We start from the raw sequence: 26,186 nt of genomic DNA, 5'->3' as shown, positions 1-26,186 counted from the left end.
GACAACTGCATGGCCAGCTCTCTTACCTCCTATACATCTTTGAAAAGTTACCTTCTTAATGAGAGCTTCAATAACCAATCTATATAAAACATTCTTTATCTTTTTTCCATGATTTTTGTGAGAGTATTTAGTGCCTTCCAACATCCTATATAATTCCCTTATTCATTTTGCCTGTTCCCCTCCAACCCACACTACAATATATGCCAAGCATTTTTATGTATTTTGACTAGTGATGTATCCCTTGTGCTGAGAGCAGTGTCTGGTAGATAGTGTGTGCTTAATAACTATTTGTTGACTGAGTGACTGTTTTAATGTATAAATGACTGGTAAGTTATGGTTCTCCTTTTATGAATGAATTATCATATCCTTTGGTTACTTTTTTATTAGGTGTTCTAAGTTTTTACTGATTTGTATAAACTCTTTATATTTTGAGGATATCAATTTTATCACATATTCCCCTCAGTTTTTTTCTCCTGTCTTTTACCAATGTGTGTAGGCATTGTGTTAAAAGTACTTAAACTTTTACAGTCAAATCTAGAAATAGTTTTCTTTTTGATACTGTGTTTTATAAGGACAAGTTGACAAAAGAAAAAGTTTACTTCTCAATATTTTTAGTCAAAAGGTGAGCAGTGCCTAATTTTTTCCTACATTTATTATATTTGAATTTCTTCTATTTGCAGATGATTTAAACTTGTTAATATGTAATCACATTTATACAATTATTTTTCTCCTGGGTGGTTTATCTAGTAAGCAAGAAGGATAAACTGTTACTAAGGCCTTCCCTTTTATTTTAAGGAAAATAATTTGGTGTACAGGATGATTAAAATTATAAAGCATTTATGTTTATAATATTTGCATATATTTATTGTTTTAAATATATTCTCCATTCAAAGAAAAGGTTACTAGCCTATGAATCTAAACCATTAGCCTTTTGTGTCATTGGAACATTTATGATAATTGAGCCCACATATAAATTCTATTCTGTGTTTGACAGTAAGTCCTTTCAAAACTGAACTTGGTTGCATACATTTATTTATCCCACTCCTTCCCTGAATTTTAAATATTAAACATGTCTACTGGTTTAATGTGACATTTTGAATTTTTACAAGTATTAATTTCATGAACCAAATTTTAAATTTGTAATATTTAAAATTAAGAATACTATCAGAAAAATATAGAAATATGATTATTATGCTGCTTTTAGAATGCCAGTTCTTCCTTTATGTTGTTTAAAAGCAGTGCTTCGACTTCATTATCATTTATGCCTTTTTAAAAACAAGTATTTTTTTATTGACTTCTGAGAGGAAAGGAAAGGGAGAGAGAGAGAGAGAAACATCAATGATGAGAGGGAATTATGGATTGGCTGCCTCCTGCACACCCCCCCCACTGGGGATGGAGCCTGCAACCTGGGCATGTGCTCTTGACTGGAATCGAACCCTGGACCCTTCAGTCCATAGGCCGACGTTCTATCCACTGAGCCAGACCAGTCAGGGCACCTATGCATTACTCTTAAATTCAGGTATTTAATAAGAATTACTTAATAAAATAATGAAAACCAAATCTACATAAGTAAATCATCCTATCCCCTTATACTAGGTTATGTGCATGGCATACACAGGGATCAGCTTAGGCTGTGCAAACCAATGTGGAATTAGAATTCCTGGTTTCTAATTATTCAGTAGCTGTGTGGCTAGTGTGGGGGAGAAAAAGTACTTTTCCTTCTATCCTTCTAAGTTCTTCTAGACTGGGCTAATTGTTGTAATGTACCCCGCGAATCACAGAAGGACACCTCAAGAAGTCGAATTAAAGAGTCACATTTATTGCAATCCGGGACTATGAGGGGCCGTTCCCCAAATCTCATAGTGATAAGATGGTGGCAAAACCAGACTTATATAGGCAAAGATCACAAAGGTATTGATTACATCTCAAGGTTTGGAATGAGGAACCTGGTTTGCAAAAAAGCAGTTTACAGAAGCAGAATTACGCATGTTAATTATAGTTTTGGGTCTCGGGGTCACTGAATTGACAGAAACACCTTATCTAGAGCCCTCAGGTCTTGAGACCACTGAGTTGCCAGGAACTCATTATCTAGAACCATCGAGTAATTTAGAGTAATTGCGCTGTCCTGGTCTTGGGACCACTGAGTCAACTGGAACGCATTATCTGTGGCCACTAAAACAATTTAGGATAATTGTGCTGTCCTGTTTCCCAGGTACAGAACAAAGTGCTTTCTAAAACCAGTAAGATAACAATCAATGGGATGGTCATTCAATCGAATGGGATGATGCATACAATTCAGAAAATCAAAATAACTTTTCTATTGTTAAGCCAAACAGCAGGGTTAGAGTTAAACTACAGTTTCTACCTGAGATGGTTGCTACCATACTTCACAATGACATTAACATGAGACAAATTAACAGGAGAAAATGAGCAAATTTATTACGTATGTACGTATGAATGTTCCAATAGACTATGGGTGCAAGACGGTTGAAGGTTTTTCAGATTAAAATAATACCTAAAAAAGGTCACATTTTGGATTGGTAAACTCCGCTTCCTCTCCCTGGGAAGAGCCTTTAATGTTGCAGAATCTGTAAAATGGGCTGCCAGTGCAAGGCCTGCCCGCTGGAGTTGCTGTGAATCGGCTGGGGCCATACTCCAGTTTACAAGCCGGATGTGTGGGGAACTGAGGGCGGGAGAGCAGGTTGCGGGCCTCCTTTCCGCCAGGGCTTGGATGACTCTCCAGCCGCGTCCCCCCTTCCCATTCTCCCCAGACCAGTTCTCCCTCCCACTAGTCCACAAAGGACCTCGGCGGACCAGGGACAGGGCAGAGGACCTAGAAGGGTATCTGAAGAACTTCAGGCCAGAAGAGGCCCAGCCCTGCCACCTGCAGCTACTTTTCTCTCTTAGGCCTCAGCTGCTCGAGGGGTAAACTGAGCATGAAATAGTTAATTTCTAGCTTATAAAGTTGTTCTTAGGATTAGAGCTATGCAAGAAAGGTTGGCTACAACAGGTGAAAATTTTGTTTCCTCACCCCGCTTTCCCTCCTAAGGAAACCCCTCCTAAGGCCTGTTTTACCATATCAGTGCCGAGGCTTCCAGAAACCTCCTTTCAATCAGAATCCTGCAAGGAAACTAGTGTTATTTAAATCAACCCAGTAAGAGAAAGGTGAGATCTGACAGGCACCGCACCACTGGTGTCTTGGAGGAAAAATTTGCATTTAAAAAGAGGATTACCTGACTGGAAGGATTTCAGAAAATATGGGACTTTTTTGTAGGACAGTGAATAGAATTCCCTCAACTCTTCACCCCCTCCCCACGCCCCCACTGAAACCATGCCTCGTCGGTTTTAAGCGGATTGTGGGAGCGGGGCTTTTAAAAAGCACGTTTAATTAATAAACTCGAATTACAGACCTAGTTCATCCCCCTGCTCCCCCCCGCCTTTTGCACCGAGCGGCTTCTGCGATCATAATGACCTTGGCTGTCCTCATCTGGGAATGAACCCTCGCTAGAAAGACCCGAAGCTCAACGGAACTAACAGGATGTTTTCATTTGAATAAACTCAACCCAGTCGTTACCTCCCCGCTCCGCACATGGGTAACTTTCAACCCTGCAGGAGGGGCGAGCAGCGGGAGGTCAGCCCGGGGCGAGACCGCCGCTGGACGCCCGAGGGTCTGGGGCCCCGTGGCCGAGCAACCCCCACCGCCACCCGGGACCCCGGGACCCCGGGAGGCGGCGGCGGGCTGATCGCAGAGGAACAGGCAGTTTCCGGGAGGCTGGGCAAACGACCCCGAACCCAGCCCCACCGCCCGCAGCCATCGAACAGAGCTTTCCGGCTTCTGCTCGGCGGGAAGGGGCGGCCGCCCGTCCCCACCTGCGGCCGCGCGGGGGAGCGTCCGGAGCCTCACCGGGAGGGGGCGGGGCGGGGCGGGGCGGGGCCCCGGGGGGCGGGGGCGCCGGGCGCCGGGAGGCCGGGCCGGGCCAGCAGCCGGGCGGGGAGGCGGCGCGAGGGGCCCGGGCGGTTGGGTTGAGCGGCGGTCGCAGCTGCAGCAGGACGGCCCGTCGGCGGCTCGGGGCCGCGCGCCGAGAACCTCGCGGGGCGGGCGGGCGCCGCACCCCCGGCCTGGCCGCCTGCGCCCCGGGGAGGCGGCCGGCGCGCGCCTGGACCAGCAGCATGAGCAGCGGCTACAGCAGCCTGGAGGAGGACGCCGAGGACTTCTTCTTCACCGCCAGGACCTCCTTCTTCAAGAGAGCGCCCCAGGGCAAGCCCCGCGCCGGCCAGCAAGTGAGTGCGCGCCGCGGCGCTGCAGCCCCGGCCCGTCGCGCCCGGGGTGGCGGGTCCCCGGGCGGCGGGACCCCTGACGCCACGTGTGTGCGCGGGGCGGGGATGCTCGCCGGCTGCGAGGAGGGGGCCGCGGGCAAGTGGCTGCTGCCTTTTCGGACCCCGGGCTTCTGCCTGGAGTTTGTGCTCGTGGGCGTGCCGGCGTGCGCCGGGGGCGCCCGGGGCCAGGGAAGGAGGAAGGGCGGGGAGGCCGAGCCGGCTCCAGCCTTCCGCGCCAGATGGCCTCTGCGGCGGCCGGCTGCGGGGGAGCCGTTCTCGGCGGGGAGGCGTCCCCGGGCCGCTCCCGGAGTTTTCCCTGCGACCCGGGACGCCCTCCGCGCCCCCGCGGAGTCAACGGTCAGGTCCTCGCGCGGGGCCTCTGTGCCGGTCCGCTCCGTGGCCTGCGGCCCCCTGGGCGGCTCGGAGGGCCGCGTGGTCGCTCGGGGTTGGCAGGGGGAGCTGGCCGCCGGGCCCCCGCGCCCCGGGTGGGGAGGGAGCGCTCAGAGACACGCGGGGCCCGACGGTAGTAGGCGCTCACGCAAACCTTGGTGGCGGGTGTCAGAGTTGGGCGTTTCCTGTAAAGTCAAGCGGTAGGTGCCTCCGATCTGTTTTGCAAACAAGCTCCTGTGGTAGGTAAATACTAGCGGGCGGGCGCCGAGCCCTAGGCCGGTTTCTTCCTTTTTTGGAGGAAGCATGCCGTGGGAAGCAGGACTTGGGAGAAGATGGTCGGGGAGCTTGGGCCCGTTTCGCCGACCGAGGCCGTGTTTTGCAGAGAGGCTTTCCCCCAAACGGGGCGTTTGGGCTGGACTTCCAAGTCTGGCGCTTGAGCCTCCCGGTCCTGGAGCCACACCAGGAAGCCCTGCCAACCCAGCCAGGCTCACATCAGATTAGAGAAGGCTGTAATGGAACAAATGGGTTGCTCTTAAAACGACAGGCGTGCACCAAGCATTGCTATCAAACTTAGTCCTGGAGACTAGAAACGAGGGAAATCGTTCACGGGTGAGGACCGAGTCATGTGCAGCTAGGGGTTCCTTGCCAGAGCTTTTAAGGTTCTTTAACCACCTTCCGAGGACAGATTTCTTATGTTAGGAAGTGTTAGTCTTTTCGACCTCTTAACTTCCAAACCAGAAGGAGGGGGAGAGTGGCGTCATGTGCCCTTACTCAGTAGCAGGTGATCCTGAGTGACGCCTGGTGCATGAAGTCCTCCCCTCTTGACGACCATTTCTAAGGTTCAAGGCTGCACTGTTTACTAGTCACTTTGAGTGATGTCTTCTCGGGCTGCTGTAACAAATACCCCGGCCTAGGTACTTAAATATTTGCTTCTCACAGTTGTGGAGGCCGCTAGTCGGAGACCTGGGTGCCTCCATGGTTGGGTTCCAGGGAGGACCCCTTCCTGGACTTCCTGGCTTGTAGACAGCTGACTTCTCACGGTGTCCTCACATGGGGAAAGGGCTCTCTCTCTTCCTCTTATGAGGACACTAATCCCGTCGTGGGGGCCACCCTCATGACCTAATTACCTCCCAAAGCGCCCCCTCTCCAAATACTATCACATTAGGGCTCCGCCATATGACATTGGAGGGGTCACACACATTCAGTCCACAGCAGACGATCTCTTGTTTTCAGTAGAGTGTATTCTAATGGTGAGAGTTGGCTGTGAAGTTTGGAAATCAGAAATCCCCTTCTTCCCCCTATTGGTTATGGAAGAATTGCATTTCCTTGTGCCTTTTTTCACTTTTCTTTCTTGCTTGCCCTCCCCTTTCTTTTCATTCTCCACTTTGTATTTTCTCCTCCCACTTATGTTGCTCTCACCATTTGACACTTAGACTACAGCTTGTCAGAGATGGTGCTGGTTTCAAGTCCATTCCCGAGGTAGCTAGTAATCTCCAGAAAACTTGCTGGTTCTCGGGTTCTGCAGGTGTGAGGTGCTCCTTCACAAGGGCCAAAGTATCTAGGTTGGAATGGTGTGAAGATGCGTTGGTATTTTAAAAGTAAAAACATCTTGCCCCCTGACCGATTTGGCTCAGTGGATAGAGCATCAGCCTGTGGACTGAAGGGTCCCAGGTTCGATTCCGGTCAAGGGCATGTACCTTGGTTGCAGACACATCCCCAGTAGGGGGGGTGTGCAAGAGGCAACTGATCCATGTTTCTCTCTCATTGATGTTCCTAACTCTCTATCCTTCTCCCTTCCTCTCTGTAAAAAAAATCAATAAAATATATTTAAAAAAAACAAAACAAAAAACAAAACATCTTGCCCTGGCCGGCATGTCTGAGTTGGCTGAGCATTGTCCCATGCACTGAGAAGTCCCTGCTTGGGTTTTGAGCTTGAGTCCCAGGAGGGGGTGTGCACCAGGCAGCCAATCTGTGTTTCTATCTCTCCCTCTTCCTTCCTCTTTCCCTAAAAGCAGTAAAAACATATTTTTTAAAAAATCTATTTTTTTCTGGACTTATAAGTCCAATATAATATTTGTGTTATACTCATTAATTTATGTATTATTCCCCTAGCATATATGTTATACTCATGTAGTGTTACTTATTTAGCATTTAGAATTAGTCCAACATTACATTTATTTTGCTGAAAATCAGAACAATAAGACCTAATTCTTTGCTTGAAGAGTTTAATATGCATATTCTGAAGCTATATTGCCTGTGTATTTCCCCTTCTAACATAACACATGCAAAGTGTGCTGTGTTATAGGACTTATTTGCCAGGTGGAGAAATGTTCTAAACTCTGAATTTTAGTAGGTATTTTAGTTTATTTAAAGAATTGATTGTCTGTTAAATTCCTGATAAAATTTGTAAGTTAGGGAAGTAAACTTTAGAAAGCAAGGCACTCAATATAAAGGTTAGATAAGCCTTTTTCATTTTAGCTAACTTGGGATTATAAGAATAAGGTAAGCATTCTGACATAAAGTGTAGTAATGAAATTTTTCTTTAGAGAGTTGGAAAGACGTGTTGCTATAGGGATCTATTATTGATAATAATGATTTTTTTTTTTTTTTTTTTTTTTGGTGTTAAATCACCTTGTGTAAAAGCCAGAACATGTAGTTTTAGAACTCCTGAAAATATCCAGAGAAAGCAAGATGTTTATGGTAAATGCAGGATGGGGAGAAAGGGGGAGAGGGTGAAAAATGTCTTTCTTCTCTTGCCAGGCAAAGGAACATAGTCCAACTTTTTTCTGTCTCCAACAATAACAAAAATTTTACAGATATAAAGCAACTGCTTACCATTTTATTTCTTATTTTTTGTTGGTGCCCTCTTTTTTTTTTTTTTTTTTAAAGGAAAAGGGTTAAAAACCAGTAGGAAGGATGTAAAGGGAATGAACATATAGCCTGTTTGTGGCAGTTTGAATGTCACATTTATTACTGTATTCACAGGGTCCCAGTCAGTACCTGGCACACAGTGGTTGGGCACTGAATGCTGTATTAGTTGAATGAATGAGTGCCTTCCCGGTTTGATAACAATGGGCTCTTCGAGGGTTTAAAGATCCTATCTTAAGATTTTCCCAAAGATCCTCTGGAGCATTAACATAATGAAAGGTAAGGCCTCATTAAGTGATGTGACTAAGGGGCCACATTTAGGGGAAAGACTAGAACTCATGTTTTCTGACACAGATTCCACTTTGCTTTTTGTTACTTCTTGGCTATAAAAATAATTTGAAATTTTTGATTTTCGCTTTGCAAAAATGGAGATCTGTAATTTAGGTGTTTCTTAAGCTGGTGACCCCCTCCTTTTCTGCATGCATCTTCATTACAGTGTTGGTAATTCAGATTTGTGGGTACACTCTATGGTTGTTTCAAGCAGAACCAAGAATGTGGGCAGTTCTGTAATTCATCATTCTCTGAGTTTCCAACAAAATCAAACTACCTTTATATACAGGACACATTTAGACTTCCAAGAGTAGAAATTGATCAAAATTGTTAATCTGTTGGAGCACATCTTACTCCATATCTAAGGTGATCACTTCTCTTCCTAGCCTTTGGTAGTTAATGGGAATAAGGAAATGAGACACTTGTTTTTGCTTTAGGAGTAGAATAGTAAAGAGATCTTTTTTTTTTTTTTTTTTTTTTTACAGTGTAATTGAATTAAAAATTTGTCTCCAAATTATATTTTATTTAAAAATGTGTTGAATAAAATTATTTAGGTTTCAGGTATGCAGTTCTGTAGTACATCAGCAGTATTTTGTATTGACTATCCAAAGTCAGATTTCCTTTCATCACCATTTGTCCCCTTTAACCTCTTCCACCTCCCCTACCCAAGAGGTTTTGAAAAACTTGAAATAGTCTTCTGAACTGCTCACACTTTTTAAAAAATTGATTAGAGAGAGAGAGAAACATCGATTTTTATTGTCCCGCTTATTTATGCATTCATTGGTTAGCCCTTGTATGTGCCCTGACTGGGGTTCAAACCCACAACCTTGGTGTATCAGGACGCTCTCCCAACTGAGCTATCTGGCCAGGGCCCCACTCACACTTTTTATTTATCTATTTTTCCACTCACACTTAAAAAAAAGTTTTTTATTGATTTTAGAGAGAAAAAGAGGGAGGGCGGAAGGAAGGGAGGGAAGGAGAGAGAGAGAGAGAGAGAGAGAGAGAGAGGGAGAGAGAGAGAAACAGAGAGAAACATTGATTTGAGAGAGAAATATTTTTTTAATAATATATTTTATTGATTTTTTACAGAGAGAAAGGGAGGATAGAGAGTGAGAAACATTGATCAGCCGCCTCCTGCACATCTCCTACTGGGGATGTGCCCGCAACCAAGGTACATGCCCTTGACCGGAATCGAACCTGGGACCCTTCAGTCCGCAGTCCGACGCTCTATCCACTGAGCCAAACTGGTTTTGGCATGGGTCCTCTCGTTTTCTTAATGAGTCTAGTTAAAGGTTTATCAGTTTTGTGTGTCTTTTCAAAGAACCAGCTTTTGGTTTCATCGCTTATTTGTATATTCTTTTTAGGTTCTATTGTTTTATTTTCACTCTAGTCTTTATTTCCTTCCTTATACACACTTTAGGCTTTATTTGTTCTTCTTCTAGTCCCTTTAGGTTTTAGGATAGATTGTTTATTTGAGATTTTTTTTTGTTTCTTGAGGTAGGCAATGAATTTTTCTCTTAGAACTGCTTTGGCTGTGTCTCAGATTTTTGGGCTGTTGTGTTTTCATTTTCATTTTGTCTCAGGGTATGTTTTGATTTCTTTCTTGGTCTCGTTGTTAATCGTTGATTGTATAGTAGCATATTATTTAGCCTCCACGTGTATGTGCTTTTCAGGTTTTTTTCTTGTAATTGATTTCTAGTTTTATACCATTGTGATTGGAGAAGATGCCTGGTACGATTTCAGTCCTCTTAAATTAGTTGAGACTTGTCGTCTTGTGGCCTAACATGTGGTCTGTTCTGGGAAATGTTCCATGTGCGGTTAAAAAGAATGTATATTCTGCTGCTTTGGAGTGAAATGTTCTAAAAATAGAAATTAAATCTGATCTAATGTGTCATCTAAGGCCACTGTTTCCTTGTTGATTTTCTGTCTGGATCATCTGCCTATTGATGTCAATGGGGTGTTAAAAGTTCCCTACCATGACTATTACTACCGATCTCTCCCTTTTTGTCTGTCAATATTTGGTTTATATATGAGATAATCCTACGTTGGGTGTTGGGTGCATCAATGTTATAGCCTCTTATGGGTTGATCCCTTTATCATTATAAAGTGTCATTCTTTGCCTCTTGTTAAATATAGCCTTTGTTGTTGTTTGTTTTTTAAGTATATTTTTATTGATTTCAGAAAGGAAGGGAGAAGGAGAGAGAGAGAAACATCAATGATGAGAAGGAATCATTGACCAGCTACCTCTTGCACGCCCCATACTGGGTACCCAGCCCACAACCCAGGCATGTGCCTTCGACTGCAGCCAAACCCGGGACCTCCTGGTTCATAGGTCGAAGCTCAACCACCAAGCCATGCTGGCTGAGCTAGCCTTTGTTTTAAAGTCTGTTTAGTCTGATATAAGTATTGCTACCCCAGCCTTTTTTTTTCCTGTTTCCATTTGCATGAAATATCTTCTTCTATCTTTTTACTTTTAGTCTCTGTGTTGTATCTTTCGATCTGAAGTGGGTTAATCTCTATATTATTGAATGTAAACATTCCCAACAGCCCTTTGCCTGGTACATGGTGATTTACACATCTGGTCTTCATGTCTGATATATCCTGTTCTTACATAGTATTGATCCATTGGAGTTTTGTGTTTGTGTGAGCAGGACCCACAAAGACTCATCCTTTAACTGAATTTCAAAAGAAAATTAGTCACCAATGCATATATCCTCATATATGAACAACACACTCTTTACTCCATTTTTTTTTTTTTTTCTTCTGGCTAACTCGAAAGACTTGGAATTATTTGGAAAGCAGTGACACAAAATATTTATGAAAAGAAAAGCTAAAAATATCTAATAATGTGGTTATTCTTTTTAGACTTCCTTTGGCAGTCAGTGCATGTCATAGCTGTAAACATTCATTTTCTTGGAGAAAAAATGAGGCTGACCAAATGCTTTGTACTGTGGCTTGATCACCAGCTCTTCTTAGCCTTGAGCCAGCAGCTCTTGCTTGCCCCCAGCTTCCCACATGAAGTGGCTGTCTTTTGATACAGGCCCCATTTTGAGGCTTGCCTTTCTTTTTCTTTTCTTTTTTTTTAATATATATTTCCTTATTGATTTAAGAGAGGAAGGGAGAGGAAGGAAGAGATAGAAACATCAATGATGAGAGAGAATCATTGATTGACTGCCTTCTGCACAGCCCCTACTGGGGATTAAGCCCGCAACCCAGGCATGTGCCCTTGGCCGGAATTGAACCCGGGACCTTTCAGTCCGCAGGCCAACGCTCTGTCCACTGAGCCAAACCGGCTAGGGCTGAGGCTTACCTTTCTAATTTGGCCCAAGGCCATTAGCCAGCCGGCCCCTCTGCAGAGAAGACCCAAATGGGATATATGATAGATGCATGCAGAGGAGCTGCTCATTTACTGTAAATGTCTTATCTCAGCTAACTTAGCCTGTTTGCGTCCTTGTGTCATTGAAGAGCTAATGTATAGGGGTGGGCAGAAGAAGCTTTACAGTTGTGAGTACTCGAAACAGTTTATTGTTGTATTATTATTTAAGTATTGTATTATTTTCCATATGAACAACTTTCTTGGCCATCCCTGTACATTGTCTAGTAGGAGGATTTATTCTTGCTAAGTAAACACTGCCTATATTACAAGGCCTTGCTCTCTGATGCAACAAGTTTTAAGTAATAGCATGTAATGAGGACTCTACTCAAAATTAGCTTTCTCTCAGTTACTTTCTGAATCCATGTTATTCCTGTATCACAGAACCTGGACCTGAAATTGCTTCTCTGACTTTACCTTCGCATATCAACTTACACAGTGCTTCTCAGAGAATTCTTCCTGAACCACCGGCCCAAAGCACCTCTTGCTTCGTAACACCCTCTGCTCTTCTCCTTCAAAGCAAAAATTATAATTTGTTGTTATATTTTCTTTAACGAGGTTTGAGACTAGCATGTTTAACAACACATAAAATAAATGTCTGGTCCTTAGTAGGCAAATGAAAGCCTACTCATTATTAAAAGTACATACTTGGTACTCGTAATTTTCCTTTATACCCAATTGTACACAATTTTCTGTCATCTCCCAAGTAGACCCTAAGTCTCCACAGTACCATACATGTAGTAGTCATTTAAAAATGGATGAGCCCTAGTCACTTTGGCTCAGTGGATAGAATGTCGGCCTGTGGACTGATGGGTCCCAGGTTTGATTCCCATCAAGGACATGTACCTTGGTTGCAGGCTTGATCCCCGGCCCTGGCGGGGTCATGTGTGGGAGGCAACCAATAGATGTGTCTCTCTCACACTGATGTTTGTCTCTCCTTCTCCCTTCCACTCTCTCTAAAAATCAATGGAAAAATATTCTCAGGTGAGAATTAACAAAATAAAAATGGACGATATTGGTGATGTTATTACTAGTTAGACATAAATCACTGTATACTTCCCCCTTATTTTAAGAAAAACCATCACTCATTCGTGCATTCAGCAATTTTTTGAGCGCTTTCTCTGTGCCCCACACACATAAGCTTGACTCTGGGAATAGAGCAGTGAACAAAACGAGGTTCTGGTCTCGCTTAGTAATATTTTTTAAAAGCTTATTAAATAGACGACAATACATCTCTCTAATTTTCTTTTAAAGAGCTTCTTTCTTTAGTGGAAAGGAAACTTTTCACTGTTCACAAATTTTCAGGAGCACACTCATTGGTACAGTGTGGTGTGGAAATGTTGACTGAGAAGTGTACCCCTGAAAAACTAGTCACATTTCCCTAACACCTGCCTAAAATTGTAGATGACTGCTCCAACAGAAACAATCATGCTCAAGGTCATAAAATGCATTAAACAGTTAATAAGTCTAAGCAGAGTTTACCAAACTCTTGAACGAGGTTAACTGTCCAGGTTTCTCTTAATAGTTCAGTTAGTTCTGGTTTGGCTATGAGTGGCTAGTCAAATAGTGTTGTTGTTTTTTTCTTGTTAAAATATTTCTTTTTTCTTTCTTTTTTTTTTTTTTTTAGTGGAGAGGGATAGACATGCACTAAGAAGGATGTCAGCGTTCATTAAAAAAATGATTAATGCCCGGCTGCCGTGGCTCGGTGGTTGAGCGTCAACCTCTGAACCAGGAGGTCACAGTTGGATTCCCTGTTGGGGCACATGCCCAGGTTGCAGCCTCAATCCTCAGCAGGGGGAGTGCAGGAGGCAGCCGGTCAATGATTCTCTCTCATCATTGATGTTTCTAGCTCTCGCTCCCTCTCCCTTCCTCTCTGAAATCAATAAAAAAAAATGAAAAAAAATGATTAAAGTGTGAAATACATGTAAAAATGTTACAAGTGATTCTGAAATAGAAGTGACCATCATGCGAAAGCTATGCTGTCCAGTATGGTAGATAATAGACATAAGTGGCGGTTGCACGCTTGAAGTGTGGCTGACCCGAATGGAGTAGCGTGCTGTAAGTTTGAAATGCACACTGGATTCCCAGGACAAAGGAAAGAGAATATACAACATATCACAGTATTTTCAAGTATTGGTTACATGTTGAAATTATAATATTTTGGATATATTGAGTTAAATAAAATTAACGTTTACCTGTTTATTTTTTAACGTGGCTATTAGAAAATTGGAACTTGTATAGGTGGCTAACATATTTCTGTTGGACATCAGTGTGCTAAGGCAGAGCTGCCAGCTCTTGCTATTAGGGTTTGAATCTCCATCATCTAGACCAGTGATGGCGAACCTATGACACGCGTGTCAGAGGTGACATGCGAACTCATTTTTTGGTTGATTTTTCTTTGTTAAATGGCATTTAAGTATATAAAATAAATATCAAAAATATAAATCTTTGTTTTACTATGGTTGCAAAGATAAAAAAATTTCTATATGTGACACGGCACCAGAGTTAAGTTAGGGTTTTTCAAAATGCTGACACGCCGAGCTCAAAAGGTTCTCCATCACTGGTCTAGATGGGAGGTGGCTGGCTGGCTGGAGAGGGTTGGTTTTTCTCTGTGAAAGGGAACTTGCCCTTTGCTGTTGGGAAGGGTGTCTTCTCAGCCTATCTTGGATAACACATAGCAGCATTTTGGGGTTGTGAAACGTGTGTGGGGAACTTCCCTGTTTTTTCACGTTGAGTTGGACAAAACTATCCTACATTCAAACCACAACTTTGCCCTCAGTTTATAGAGAATAGGGCTCATTATGTCGTAGAGTATTAAAACAGCAAGAGGAATATGCATTTTATGGTCTGTAATTGCTTACTGCTGGTACATGATTCCGTCAGCTAAGAATAATTTACTAATTATATATTGCAGCACTCAGTTCTTTTTCCAGATGCTAAACAAAGTGAGATAATTAGAGGACGAAAAAGGATGAATTTGGGAATTGGAGATCAGAAGAATAGATTCAGAAGATCTCGGATTTAGAGATTGTGAATGTAATCAGCAAAGTGTTTTCATGAAGTTAATGCTGGTTGGTGTGTGTGTTAAGATTGTGAAGGTAGTTTTTAAATTCATTTCCCAAGTCTATTTAATATCACAGTGTTCAGACTGGTGCTAGAGATTTGGTGAACCAAACAGATTGAAATGTGCTCTCTTGGAGCTTAGTGAATAGTCTATATAGATCATCTCTCATCTGTCTTTTTTGCTAAAAATTTGAGTAATTTTTAGTAATATGCTAAAAAATTGAGTAATTTCTCATAAACATGCCTTTTTTTTTTCCTGGAGGGACTTTAAGCTTTGGGTTTTGGGTAGTTAGAGAAATATGTTCTTAAAAGTTTTTAAAATAACAAGAATGCTATAAAAATCACATCACAGAGTTTTGCTGGGGGGGGGTGGGGGGGAGCGGTGGGCATTGTCCAATATCTTACTATCCTAATTCTAATATATGAAAAGCCAGGGGCTGTCACAACTGAAACAACTGGAAGGATGACCGAACAGCAGGCTGCGTGGGGTGACCAGGCCAGCAGGGGGGGAAGTTGGGGACGACCAGACTGGTTGGGGGGGTCAGTTGGGGGTGACCAGGCCAGCAGGGGGGGCAGTTAGGGGCGATCAGGCAGGCAGGCAGGTAGTTAGGAGCCAGCGGTCCTGGATTGTGAGAGGGATGTCCGACTGCCGGTTTAGGCCCGATCAGGATTGGGCCTAAACCAGCAGTCGTACATCCCCTGAGGGGTCCCGGATTGGAGAGGGTGCAGGCTGGGCTGAGGGCATCTCCCCACCTCTCCCACTCCCCTGTGCATGAATTTTGTGCACTGGGCCTCTAGTCAAAATATAATTTTCCTAGGTTTTTTCCTTTGTCTGTTTTACATGAATATAATCGTACTGTACTGGTACATATACACTGGTATATATGCATAACATAATATATATAAAACAAAATTTGCCACTTAACCATTTTTAAGTGTACAGTTTAGTAGGGTTAAGTAAACTTATATGGTTGTGCATCCAATCTTCAGAATCTTTTCATCTTGAAAAACTTGAAACTACCCATTAAACAATTCTCCATTTCTCCCCCACCCTACTGTTGGCAACTACCATTCTACTTTCTGTTGCCATGAGTTTAACTGTTCTAGTCATGTAACACAAGTGAAATCATACAGTATTGGTCTTTTTGTAACTGGCTTATTTCACTCAAGGCTCGTCCATGTCGTAGTAGATGTCATAATTTCCTTCCTGTAATTAAGGGTGATTAATATTCCATTGTATGCATGTAACACATTTTGTTTATCCATTTGTCAATCAGTGAACATTTGATTTTTGGCAGTTGTGAATAATGTGAACATGAGGTGTTGCTGCATGATGTCTCCTATCATTTTCAGGTCCACATTGTATTTTCCCAATAGGCATTATTCCCCAAATATTGGAAAACTTGGATGTTTCTAATTTTTGCTATTGTAATAAACATATTGAGTAAGAAATCTTTTCCATTATTGATTAATTTTTTAGGACAATGTGTACAAAATGGAATTTTACTGAGCATGAGGGTGTGACCATTTTTATGGTTCTAGGGCAACATTTTGAATTAGTTTCATGCAGTTCCACTATATTCAGTGAAATGTAGTCATTAAAATAGAGGGGAAAACTTTATAAAGGCACTTCTAGGTTATTTAATTTGCATTCCTTTAATTAATAGTGAATGTAATATGTTTTCTAATTCTGAGTGGGTCTTCTTGGTGTGCGCATTGTTCTGCATGGCCTTGACCATGTGTCCATGAGGTAGGCGGAAGTCCTGAGAGAGCATTGCTCTTAAGTCCTATGCATACATATTTAGCTCGGTAGATGCTTCTCCTTTTTTGTGGTCAGCTGAACTTCAGGTTATTTTTTTGTTGTTGCTTACTCTGTTTGTACCAAAGACACATATTCTGGCATTTTGAAATACCTTAGAGTGTGTTTCAGGCTGACATCACTGAAACAAGGAGCAAAGTACTTGTTGCTCCTGTAATTACAGCACAGGAAAGGCATTGCTAAGAAAGCATCAGCGTCCTGTGAGATACACCATGGGATACAGAGGGTGGGGAGCTGGCTGATGTGTCTCTTACTAAGCGTGTAGGAAAAGGGTGACTGGAAGTGCCTGTTTATCTTTGAATTTCAATCCATTTAGTGCAAGTTTCCCAACCCCATAGCAGAATTAGGAGGAACCTAAATTATCTTCTAAGTAGACTAGGATGGCAGGACAAATGACTAAAATCCCCATCTACCAAAGAGGATATTTATACTATTTACTTATAAACTTATTGTCTTTTGTTGAAAATTTGCAAGTAGATGGACTCTGGCATCGCTGTCTACTTAAAGGCGTGCCTCTGATGAAAATTGTTGCTTAATCTCTCATCTGATTAACTCCTAGTTTGCCCTGATTTAGTGTGTTCCTTGATACGGAGTTGTTTCATTAAGCGAATCTTTTAAAAAAGATATGAAGTTATTTCTGACTTTAGGTAGATTATGAATCTTCCTTAATCATTCTAGTCTTAGACAACTCAAACTTACTCTGAAAATTTCCCACAGATGCTTGTTTTGAGGATTATTTTTTGCTGTTTTGCCAGGTAAGGCATAGAAATTTATGTGTATATGATATAGTTCTCAAACAACATAACAAACAAAAACCAAAAAAATTTTAAGAAAACAGAAAACCACCTAGCTACACGTATTAGGGAGGAGGGGAAATACCAGCACTAAAATGAAATTAATTTTCCCTAGTGTCTTACAGTTAATAGAACATTCCAAAGGAATTAGAATTCAGTTGATTTCTCGGACTCTAATTTCAGTGGAAGGTTTGAGATGAGAAATGAAACTAACAGAAGTTTTATCGGTTTAGGCCTTAAGCAGATCCAGGTTCAGTGGCACGGCAGAGGTGAATTCAGGGGTCCTCGACTGTAGTTAGTGATTTCCCAGCTATGAAAATGTAAATATTATGTCGGTGGTTTAAAGAAACAATATCACTTTTGACCACGTAAGGTCTGTTTCTGTTTGTTGTGGATTGTTTTGTTTTTGCCAGTTTTCCTTGCGGGGAAAGACACTGCCCTGTTAGATCCCTGTGAAGTTTGAGGTTGCTCTCCTGCTCTCCCTGATGACCTGCGGTGGCGACATGTGACCTGTGCAGTGGGAGGGAGGGTAGGGCTGCTGTGCGAGGCGGGCTTTGATCCTTGATGTCCTGATGGTCTCGGCGGTATAAGTAGCTGTATAAGACGGCTTGAGCTACCTCAGTGTTGTGTTATCTTGGGCACCCCTTTAAGCCTCAATTTCCTCATCTGTAAAGTAGCAGCATGCCTGTCAAATAATCAGCAGTGATAAGTATTAGTAATTGTTATTTAAAAAGTTGTACTCTATACGATCATTTCAGGGTGCTAGGTTTAATGGAGAACTGACGATGGTTGACAGATTTGAGGTGAACTAATAATTCATCCAAAGAATAAAAGGAAATTAGGTTGTATCTCATTAAGTGACCGCAATGAATTGGGAATCTCAATGTAATTGATCAAGAAGGAGCTTCAGTCATTCCTGGATACTTAATATTTCCCCTCTCTCTGTCTCTGGTCTCTGTGTGTCTCTCTCTCATCTCTGTATCTGTGGTGCCTTTGTTTTCTGGTAAAAGGTCTGTTTCCTTCTGACCAAGCCTGAGGCCACCCATCAAAGTCTTCACCAACTTTCCAAATGAGCAGGCATATGAAAGTATGGTTCTTTTGCCCAATAGTTGATGTATAAATTAACACATTGTATGAAAGTTTTTCTTTTTTCCTTTTCAACTTCCTCTGCATTCTCTCTCTTATCTGCCTCTGGCCGTAGGATTCTGGCTGCAGTTTCTCCCAAGGCTGCTTGCTTGACCCGTGACAAATTCTGCTTCCTCCTGGGGGCTTTCCTTTTTCCTCCAGGAGGCTTAGATCACCTTGTGCTCATTGTTTAGGGACTTAGTCACTGTCTTGTTTCTGGTTTGTGTAAGTTCAGATCAAATGATGTAATTTGTGTGAACTGCGTAACGCACTGCAAAGGGAGATGCTGTGGCTGGCAGGGCCCAGCTCCACACGCTGTGGCTGGCTTCCCAGTCCTCTGGCCTCCCACCCGCAGCGTGTCTATCTCCTCTCTAAGGGGGTCCAGCCTTGTTGTACACATCCACAGCTCAGAAACAAGCTTGCTTATGCAAAATTTGAATGCAGGCGTTAAAGAAGCTCAGTGAGTCATGTGATCTGTTTGGCTAGGTCTTCAGAGTTCATTTATGCTCTGTAAAACTGGTCTGAGGGTTGGAATCTGGTGGGAAACCTCTTCCTTTGGGCCACGTGAGTCCCCTGGGGTTTGCTACTCCCTCTTCACTGCCAGCCTCTCTTTCCTTTGCTTGTGTGTCTTACAGTAAATTGGTTGTCTAAAACTGGCTTTATATTCTGAATGCCATTGTGAATATCTTTAACCACTTAAAATTTTTTAGAATTTGACTGAACTCTGTAGTATTACTGATACACTCTTATGTAAATGATTATCATTAATTCATATAAAGGATTTAGAACATAATCCACATTACAAGTACATATTCAATATAGGTTAACTTTTATTTCTCGTGGTGTTAGCATTATTAATTAAAATCAGTTTGGAAGGAGCTTTTATTTTTTCATTTTTATTTTACTATTTTTTAAAAAAATATATTTTATTGATTTTTTACAGAGAGGAATGGAGTGGGATAGAGAGTCAGACACATCGATGAGCGAGAAACATCAATCAGCTGCTTCCTGCACACCCCCTACTGGGGATGTGCCCGCAGCCAAGGTACATGCCCTTGACCGGAATCAAACCTGGGACCTTTCAGTCTGCAGGCCGATGCTCTATCCACTGAGCCAAACCGGTTAGGGCATATTTTTTCCATTTTTTTAAAAAAATATATATTTTATTGTTTTTTTTACAGAGAGGAAGGGAGAGGGATAGAGAGTTAGAAACATCGATGTGAGAAACATCTGTTAGCTGCCTTCTGCACACCCCCTACTGGGGATGTGCCCACAATCAGGGTACATGCCCTTGACCGGAATCAAACCTGGGACCCTTCAGTCCACAGGCCGACGCTCTATCTACTGAGCCAAACCGGCTACGGCGAATATTGGGTTTTTTTGTTTTGTTTTTTAAAAATATATTTTTATTGATTTCAGAGAGGAAGGGAGAGGGAAGGAGAGATAGAAACATCAGTGATGAGAGAGAATCATTGATCAGCTGCCTCCACACTCCACACTGGGGATCGAGTCTGCAACTTGGGCATGTGCCCTGACCATGAATCAAACCATTACTTCCTGGTTCATAGGTCGACACTCCACCACTGAGCCACATCAGCTGGATGAGTATCAGTTTTTTAATCTTTAGAACAGATATAGGGGGATTAAATGAGGTGATGTGTGTGGAAAGATTCCTAGATTATAAGTAGTTGCATAACGCAGTGAGACAGCATCACAGGTGTGTTCAGAGACTATACAATACCATTTTCTCCTACTTTTCATATACACCAAGTGGCCAGATTATTATGACCACCCCATCACTACTTCGTTGGGCCACCTTTTGCCTTCAATACTGCGGCGATTCTTCCTGGCATTGACTCCACGAGATGTTGAAAGGTGATGTGAGGAATCTGACATCATGCCTGATGAATAGCACTGTCCAGTTCTGTGAGATTTGATGGTTGTGGAACCAGCTGCCGGATGGCTCTTTTAAAACACATTGTATGCGGGACACGTATTTATACGTTCTACCAGTGTAGTAGAGCGTGGGACACGTATTAATACATTTTTTATAGACTAGCGGTAGAATGCGGGTAATGTATAAATACGTAAACTAAAGTTATCGTAATTTTACTGAACGTTGTCATTTGCGCAAAAAATTAGCAAAAATGGCCTGCGCCACCTGTTAGCGTGCGATAAAAACTACCCACAAACAATGTGTTAACTTAGTCCCACAAATGCTCAATTGGATTGAGATCTGGTGATTGTGGGGGCCACCTAAGCAAGATAAAGTCTCCCTCATGTTCTTGAAAGCACTCCTGCACAATACGAGCACCGTGGCATGGCTCATTGTCTTGTTGGAAGAAGCCGTCTCCATTGGGATACGCCATCAACATGATAGGATGAACCTGATCAGCAACGATACTTAGGTATGTTGTGCTATTCAGACGTTTATACTGATCTGCAACTTCAGCACGAAATTATAGCTAATTTGCCTACAAATGTCAGGTGGTCATAATAATCTGGCCACTCAGTGTATATCTCATCTCTTGTAAATTGATTATACATTCTCAGTCTACAGTAATATTGGAGCTGACACTTATTTGATAAAATAATTGTTGAAAAACGAGTTTAATCCCCCATCTCATTCATGTGTGTTTATTTTTATCTGCATAGTTGGGACTTATGTTTGGGACCTGAACAGTTATATCTAAGCAGCACATTTAAATTACTTTATGAATCCATTGTGATGTTCATGAAGCCCTAAGATGCTTTGGAGGAAGATGGCATCACTGTTAGATGCATCAGGGGACTTGAGCAAATTTGGTTTTAAGCCTTCCAGATTATCCTGTCTGTGAGCTTCCTGAGGACGGAGCACTTCTGTCCCGTTCACCTGGTCTCTTCATTGCTAGTGTGCCTGGTGCAGGGCACAGGAGGAGCCGTCAGTATTTAATTGACCACCTGATTTCCATTTGATCCAACGTGCAGCAGAATTATAATCAGAAAGAAGATGGCTCACGGCAGTGAAGCAGATTTCTTTTGGTTTCGGGGGAGTAATAATAAAACAAACAATGGTAATAGATTCTGTATCCTGTGAAAGTGAGACATTTAGGTGAAATGGAAAGCGTTTTGGGCTGGGGGTGTGGAGACCTGGGTCCTAGGCCTGGTCTATGTGAACTAGCAGAGGTAACTTTGGAGAATTAACTCTAATCACCGAACCCTTTGTACGCCGTAAGCATCTATAGACACAAGGATGGCTTCCATTTTGGACACGTGGCAGTTAACTGGTTAATCACGTTGGACTTGTGTCTTTCTCAGAGGCCCTGTCCAGTACTGTGACAGGTTTATTCTAGACCTGGATTCCTGATTGGGGGGGAAAGAAACAGAGATAAGACTGGAAAGGGATTCCGTGAAATGTATTAAGATGCCAAATGAATTAGTTTGGGAACAGCTAGCTTAGTCCACATCTGGTTGGGTGGGGTTGAACTTAAGTGAATTGATTAGTCATTGGTGTTTGAGAAATAAGTGTAACATGTGAAATGATTTCTTTTCCTAAAAAGGGAATGTCTTAGGGAAGAAATCAAGGGGGCATGAGTGGTGTAGTGAATTCATCCCTGTATAGTACCAACAAGAATGGGCGTCATGCAAGCTAAAGGGAACACTGAATTGTCCTGAACATTTATATTGCAGGAGTTATTGATATAATGTCAAGAAGCATTTAAGAAGGAGCCCACCAGCAAGGCCACCTTCCTCAGACAGGGCAGGATGAATGTAGGGGAGTTGTCTGCTTGCTGAGAATGCTAGGGCATTTAGTCACTGTGCTTCCTGGAAGGCTGGGTGCTTGTGGGTTGGGGCAGCATTTGGGAGTGAAGGATTATTCATTTCCTTTGGAAGATTGAATTTTTTGTTTTTAGTGTCTCCTTTATTCCAAGAGATCTGCACAAACCCTTGCCAGGTAAATGCTCTTAGAAAACTTCTTTAGCAAGTTAAATTCTGTTATAAAACACCAGCGTCTGTTGTCTAATAGAACATATCCAAATGGGAGGCTTCCGGAGGCTGCGGCCCCCTTGCCCACACTCTGTGTAGAGTGACTTCGTCTCTCTATTCCTTGATCCCAGAATACCCACCCAGTTCAAGGCTCATTTCTTATCGTGTCTTGTCCTCTGATTGCTACATTTTAGAATTGCTCTCCTGACACGAATGAAAGCTCTTAAGATCTAGGGACCTTAGCTTTTATAGAGGCCATGTCGAATGATTCTTGAGTGTGATGATTAATTTGATTCATTATTAAGACATTATCTTTCCCGAGAAGAATTATTTTTAATCTGAGCCATTTGTTTAGAACTTTCATCTATTTTAAATTTCTTGTATATTTCAGGGGCTATTTCAGCAGGACCCTAAGGGGAAAGATATTTCCTCAAAATTGGACTTTTAAACATTGGAAGGATTATTGATAATTTAGAATGACATAACTTTAACTACAAAGAAATGGATTAGCGGAAATGGCTCCTTTTAACCTGAAGAGTCTGAGGTTTTCTGCTGTTCTTTTAGTTAGATGGAACACACTTAAGTGCATAGTTATACGACATGTTTTCAGCCATGGAAATAATAAATAATTATTTTTCTAGTGACTCTGTTTCTTTACATTAAATACATCGTAGTATTCCTAAAAAATGTGGTACATTTTAGATTTGGAAAATGTGTGATGTGATAATATGAAGAGATGGCTGATATATGTAGCTTCTTACATTGTGTTCATTTGATTTGAACTTGAATTGTTGGCCATATGAAAATGAGTATTGTGTCAAAATGGTTTAGGTGAAATAAAGTATAATGTTAGTATTTTGTGTGAAACAAAGCACTGAGTGTCCAGATTCTAAAGTAATAACTATTAACATTATTTGAATTCTCTCTGAAGTCATACATAGGTATTCTATTCATTTAGGCACTTAAGGGTTTTAACAACTTTAGTGAACAGAATGGAGAATGTGGGCTTAATTATAAAGTAATAGATTTCCCCACATGTAGTTTGTCACCAAATGAGATAGAAATATAAAGTTAAAAACCTGTTTGGAAGTTTTGAGCCTTTCTTTGTGGCTATCAACATATTTCCAACTGCGTCCACCTCAGGAGTAAATTCTAGCCAGTCCTCAGTGGCTGTTTAGTCGCTGGGGTGGGGAATGAAGGCAGTGAGAGTGGAGATCAAGTGGAGGAGGGGCCAGGCTGGAGATACTGGGGAATTAGGAGGATTTGGTAACATTGAATGTGGGTGTTGGGATGAGAGAGAGGAGTCAGGGATGAATTGTGGGTTTCTGGCTTGGGTGGCAGGAGGGATGATGCTGCCACTCACCAGGAAAGGGAAGATGGAAGAAATGTCAGGTTTGGGAGGGAGGATAAGTTCAGACAATGCATTGATTCCAGGCAGTCAGTAAATAATGAATGAATGAATCTGGGTGTGTGAATTGAGACGTCTGTAAGGTATAAACGTTTTCTGGGTTTGTCCATAAGATAGAGAAGGCAGACCTGGTCTGGGGAGAAAGCCTTGGAATTTATTGAAGCCATGAGGTTGTCAGAAGCATGGAGGATACGAGCATGCAAAGAAGGGTGTGACCCTGGAGATAACCAGGGTGAGTGGGTAGGGGTATGGGAAGAAAACCAGGAGAGAGTGGGTGTCCTGAGAGCCGAGGTAGAGGCCCACCTCAAGAACAAGGGCTTGGTCATCAGAAAACTGCTGCAGAAAAGCCAAGAAGTTGAGCCATTAGGGGGATGGTATTTGGAGAATGGGGGGCGGTGGGGGCGTTAAATCTGACACATGTACATGATAAGTGATAGGTGACTAGGAGTTTGATGAGTGGCAGGCAGACATTGATAGGCGAGGTGGGTATGCATACGTGTGTGTGTGTGTGTGTGTGGAGAGAAACCTGCAGAGGTGCAGAGGCAGAAGAGGGAAGGCTGCTTTTTCTAGAGAACCAGCTGGTGTTGTGGGTGGAGCAAATGATGTCACCCTGTGGGTGTGGTCTGGGTAAGGAGGAGCCATTTAGGGAGAAGTAATGTGGTTAGATCGATAATTTTGAAACCGATAGCAGTTTATGGCAGAGTGAGAGTGAGTCAGGGATGTTGTTTGGGAGGCTATTGCAGTAACCTGGGTGAAGGTCATTAGAGCTACAAATGGGGCAGCTGCAGTGGGAGAGATGATTCTAGAAGTTGGGCGGGCATTGCCATTGAGGAAATAGAGGAACACCGGAGGAGAAGGAGAAGCAGGTCTAGTGAGGTGGAGGGACAGTTAAGTATTGGGCACCTTTACAGAACGTGTGTGTAACAATCAGCTGGCAACCAGAGCCCAGGGGTCTGAAGCTCGGGAGAGTGGTCATGGCAAGAGACAAAGATTTGGAGCATGAGCTCATCATCCTTGAATTGGAAGTAGTTGAGATTTATTTGAAGGAACGAGAGAAAAATAAAGCTTGATGTGGCTGTGGATTGTAAAAGTAAACTTCTCAAACCATTTCAGTATATTTTTAACTTTCTTAGAACAAAGTCTTTGATGACCAGAATGCGGACATGCCCCCCAAATAGCTGAAAATTAACACAGCAAGAAGATGTTAGGAAGTAAAGTCAATACGTTTCAATAGAAATGCTGTTATCTTAATGGTTTTTTCCTTGGGTTAAAATCTGTTTCTTCAATTCTTCTGTTTATTATTGTTGATAAGAGACTTCAGAAGACTGGTGGGGAGTAACTGGTTATATTTTTGAAAAGTCTTTGAAGATGAAATATAATGTGTTGAATGTGGTATCATTGCATGTTATTCCCTGGCTTTGGCACCAGGATACCTAATAATTAGGTATTTTAATGTAATGTCCAAAGAGGAATGAAAAAGAAAACCCAAAGTGGATTTTATCTTTTCTCAGAAAATAGGCTGATTACAATATATATTTAGCTAAGTACTGATTTGTAGAACCTTGCTTTGGGATTTCCCATAAAAATCTTCATTTTTCTGCTTTCCTTCCTAAAATGGATAAGCAGGTAATATTGCTATTCTGTGGAAATGTTAATTAAAACAGAAATGAGTATTTTAAATCTGTGGGATTTCCAGCGGTTTGTTGGGTGTTCTAGAATTTGTGTAGGGATGTGAGTGATGGCAAGTGTCCTAACTGCCTGCTACTCTCTGTTGAACTATCTATACTACTTCCATTTAAAAAAATTTTTTTTAAAGTATATTTTATTGATTTTTTACAGAGAGGAAGGGAGAGGGATAGTTAGGAACATCGATGAGAGAGAAACATCGATCAGCTGCCTCCTGCACACCCCCCCACTGGGGACATGCCCACAACCAAGGCACATGCCCTCGACTGGAATCGAACCTGGGACCCTTCAGTCCGCAGGCCGACGCTCTATCCGCTGAGCCAAACCGGTCAGGGCTAAAAAAATTTTTTTTTAAATTGATTTCACAAAGGAAGGGAGAGGGAGAGAGAGGTAAAAACATCAATGATGAGAGAGAATCATTGATCAGCTGCCTCTTGCATGCCCCACACTGGGGATCGAACCCACAACCCGGGCTTGTGCCTTGACCGGGAATGGAACTGTGATCTACTGGTCCATAGGTCAGTGCTCAACCTCTGAGCCACACCGGCTGGGCCTTCTTCCATTTTGATTTAATGCTGTAGAAGACAGATTACTCTTCCTGCTTTATTCCCAGTGCTTGGCTCTAGGGATTCAAAGAGGAATAAGCCAGTACCCTCAAGAGCATGCTGTCTGGTGGCAAGTCATACAGAACCATATTGTGATTTATAACAAGAAATATATATTTGTTCCTGGAACAAAACTTCAAAAACCCTTGAAATTTCCTAAGTGGTCATTTCTATAAAAGTGAGAAAAGTGTCTTTTGGTATTCATAACAAGCTCCTTTCAAGCACACTTTAGTTTGTTAAATGAGGTGACTTTAAAAAATATACTTTTATTGATTTCAGGGAGGACGGGTGAGGAGAGATAGAAACATCAATAATGGGAGAATCGCCGAAACCGGTTTGGCTCAGTGGATAGAGCGTCGGCCTGCGGACTGAAAGGTCCCAGGTTCGATTCCGGTCAAGGGCATGTACCTGGGTTGCGGGCACATCCCCAGTAGGGGGTGTG

At 42.4% G+C, this 26,186-nt stretch overlaps 1 protein-coding gene across 2 annotated transcripts in view; it reads left to right on the top strand.

Annotated features, from left to right (window-relative positions):
• Positions 1–3,975: 3,975 nt before the first annotated feature.
• Positions 3,976–26,186, top strand: part of RASSF3 (Ras association domain family member 3) — a 76,954-nt gene continuing 54,743 nt past the window's right edge. Inside the window, exon 1 of one of the 2 annotated variants that reach the window (XM_036301786.1) lies at positions 3,976–4,281. In XM_036301786.1, the coding sequence (XP_036157679.1) occupies positions 4,171–4,281 (111 nt within the window). In that variant the 5' untranslated portion in view covers positions 3,976–4,170. The remainder of the gene's footprint in view (positions 4,282–26,186) is intronic. The other variant, XM_036301785.1, reaches the window with a different exon arrangement.

The sequence above is a fragment of the Myotis myotis genome, unplaced genomic scaffold, assembly GCF_014108235.1.
Source record: "Myotis myotis isolate mMyoMyo1 unplaced genomic scaffold, mMyoMyo1.p scaffold_m19_p_3, whole genome shotgun sequence".
Taxonomy (NCBI): domain Eukaryota; kingdom Metazoa; phylum Chordata; class Mammalia; order Chiroptera; family Vespertilionidae; genus Myotis; species Myotis myotis.
This window is presented reverse-complemented; position numbering and strand designations above follow the sequence as displayed.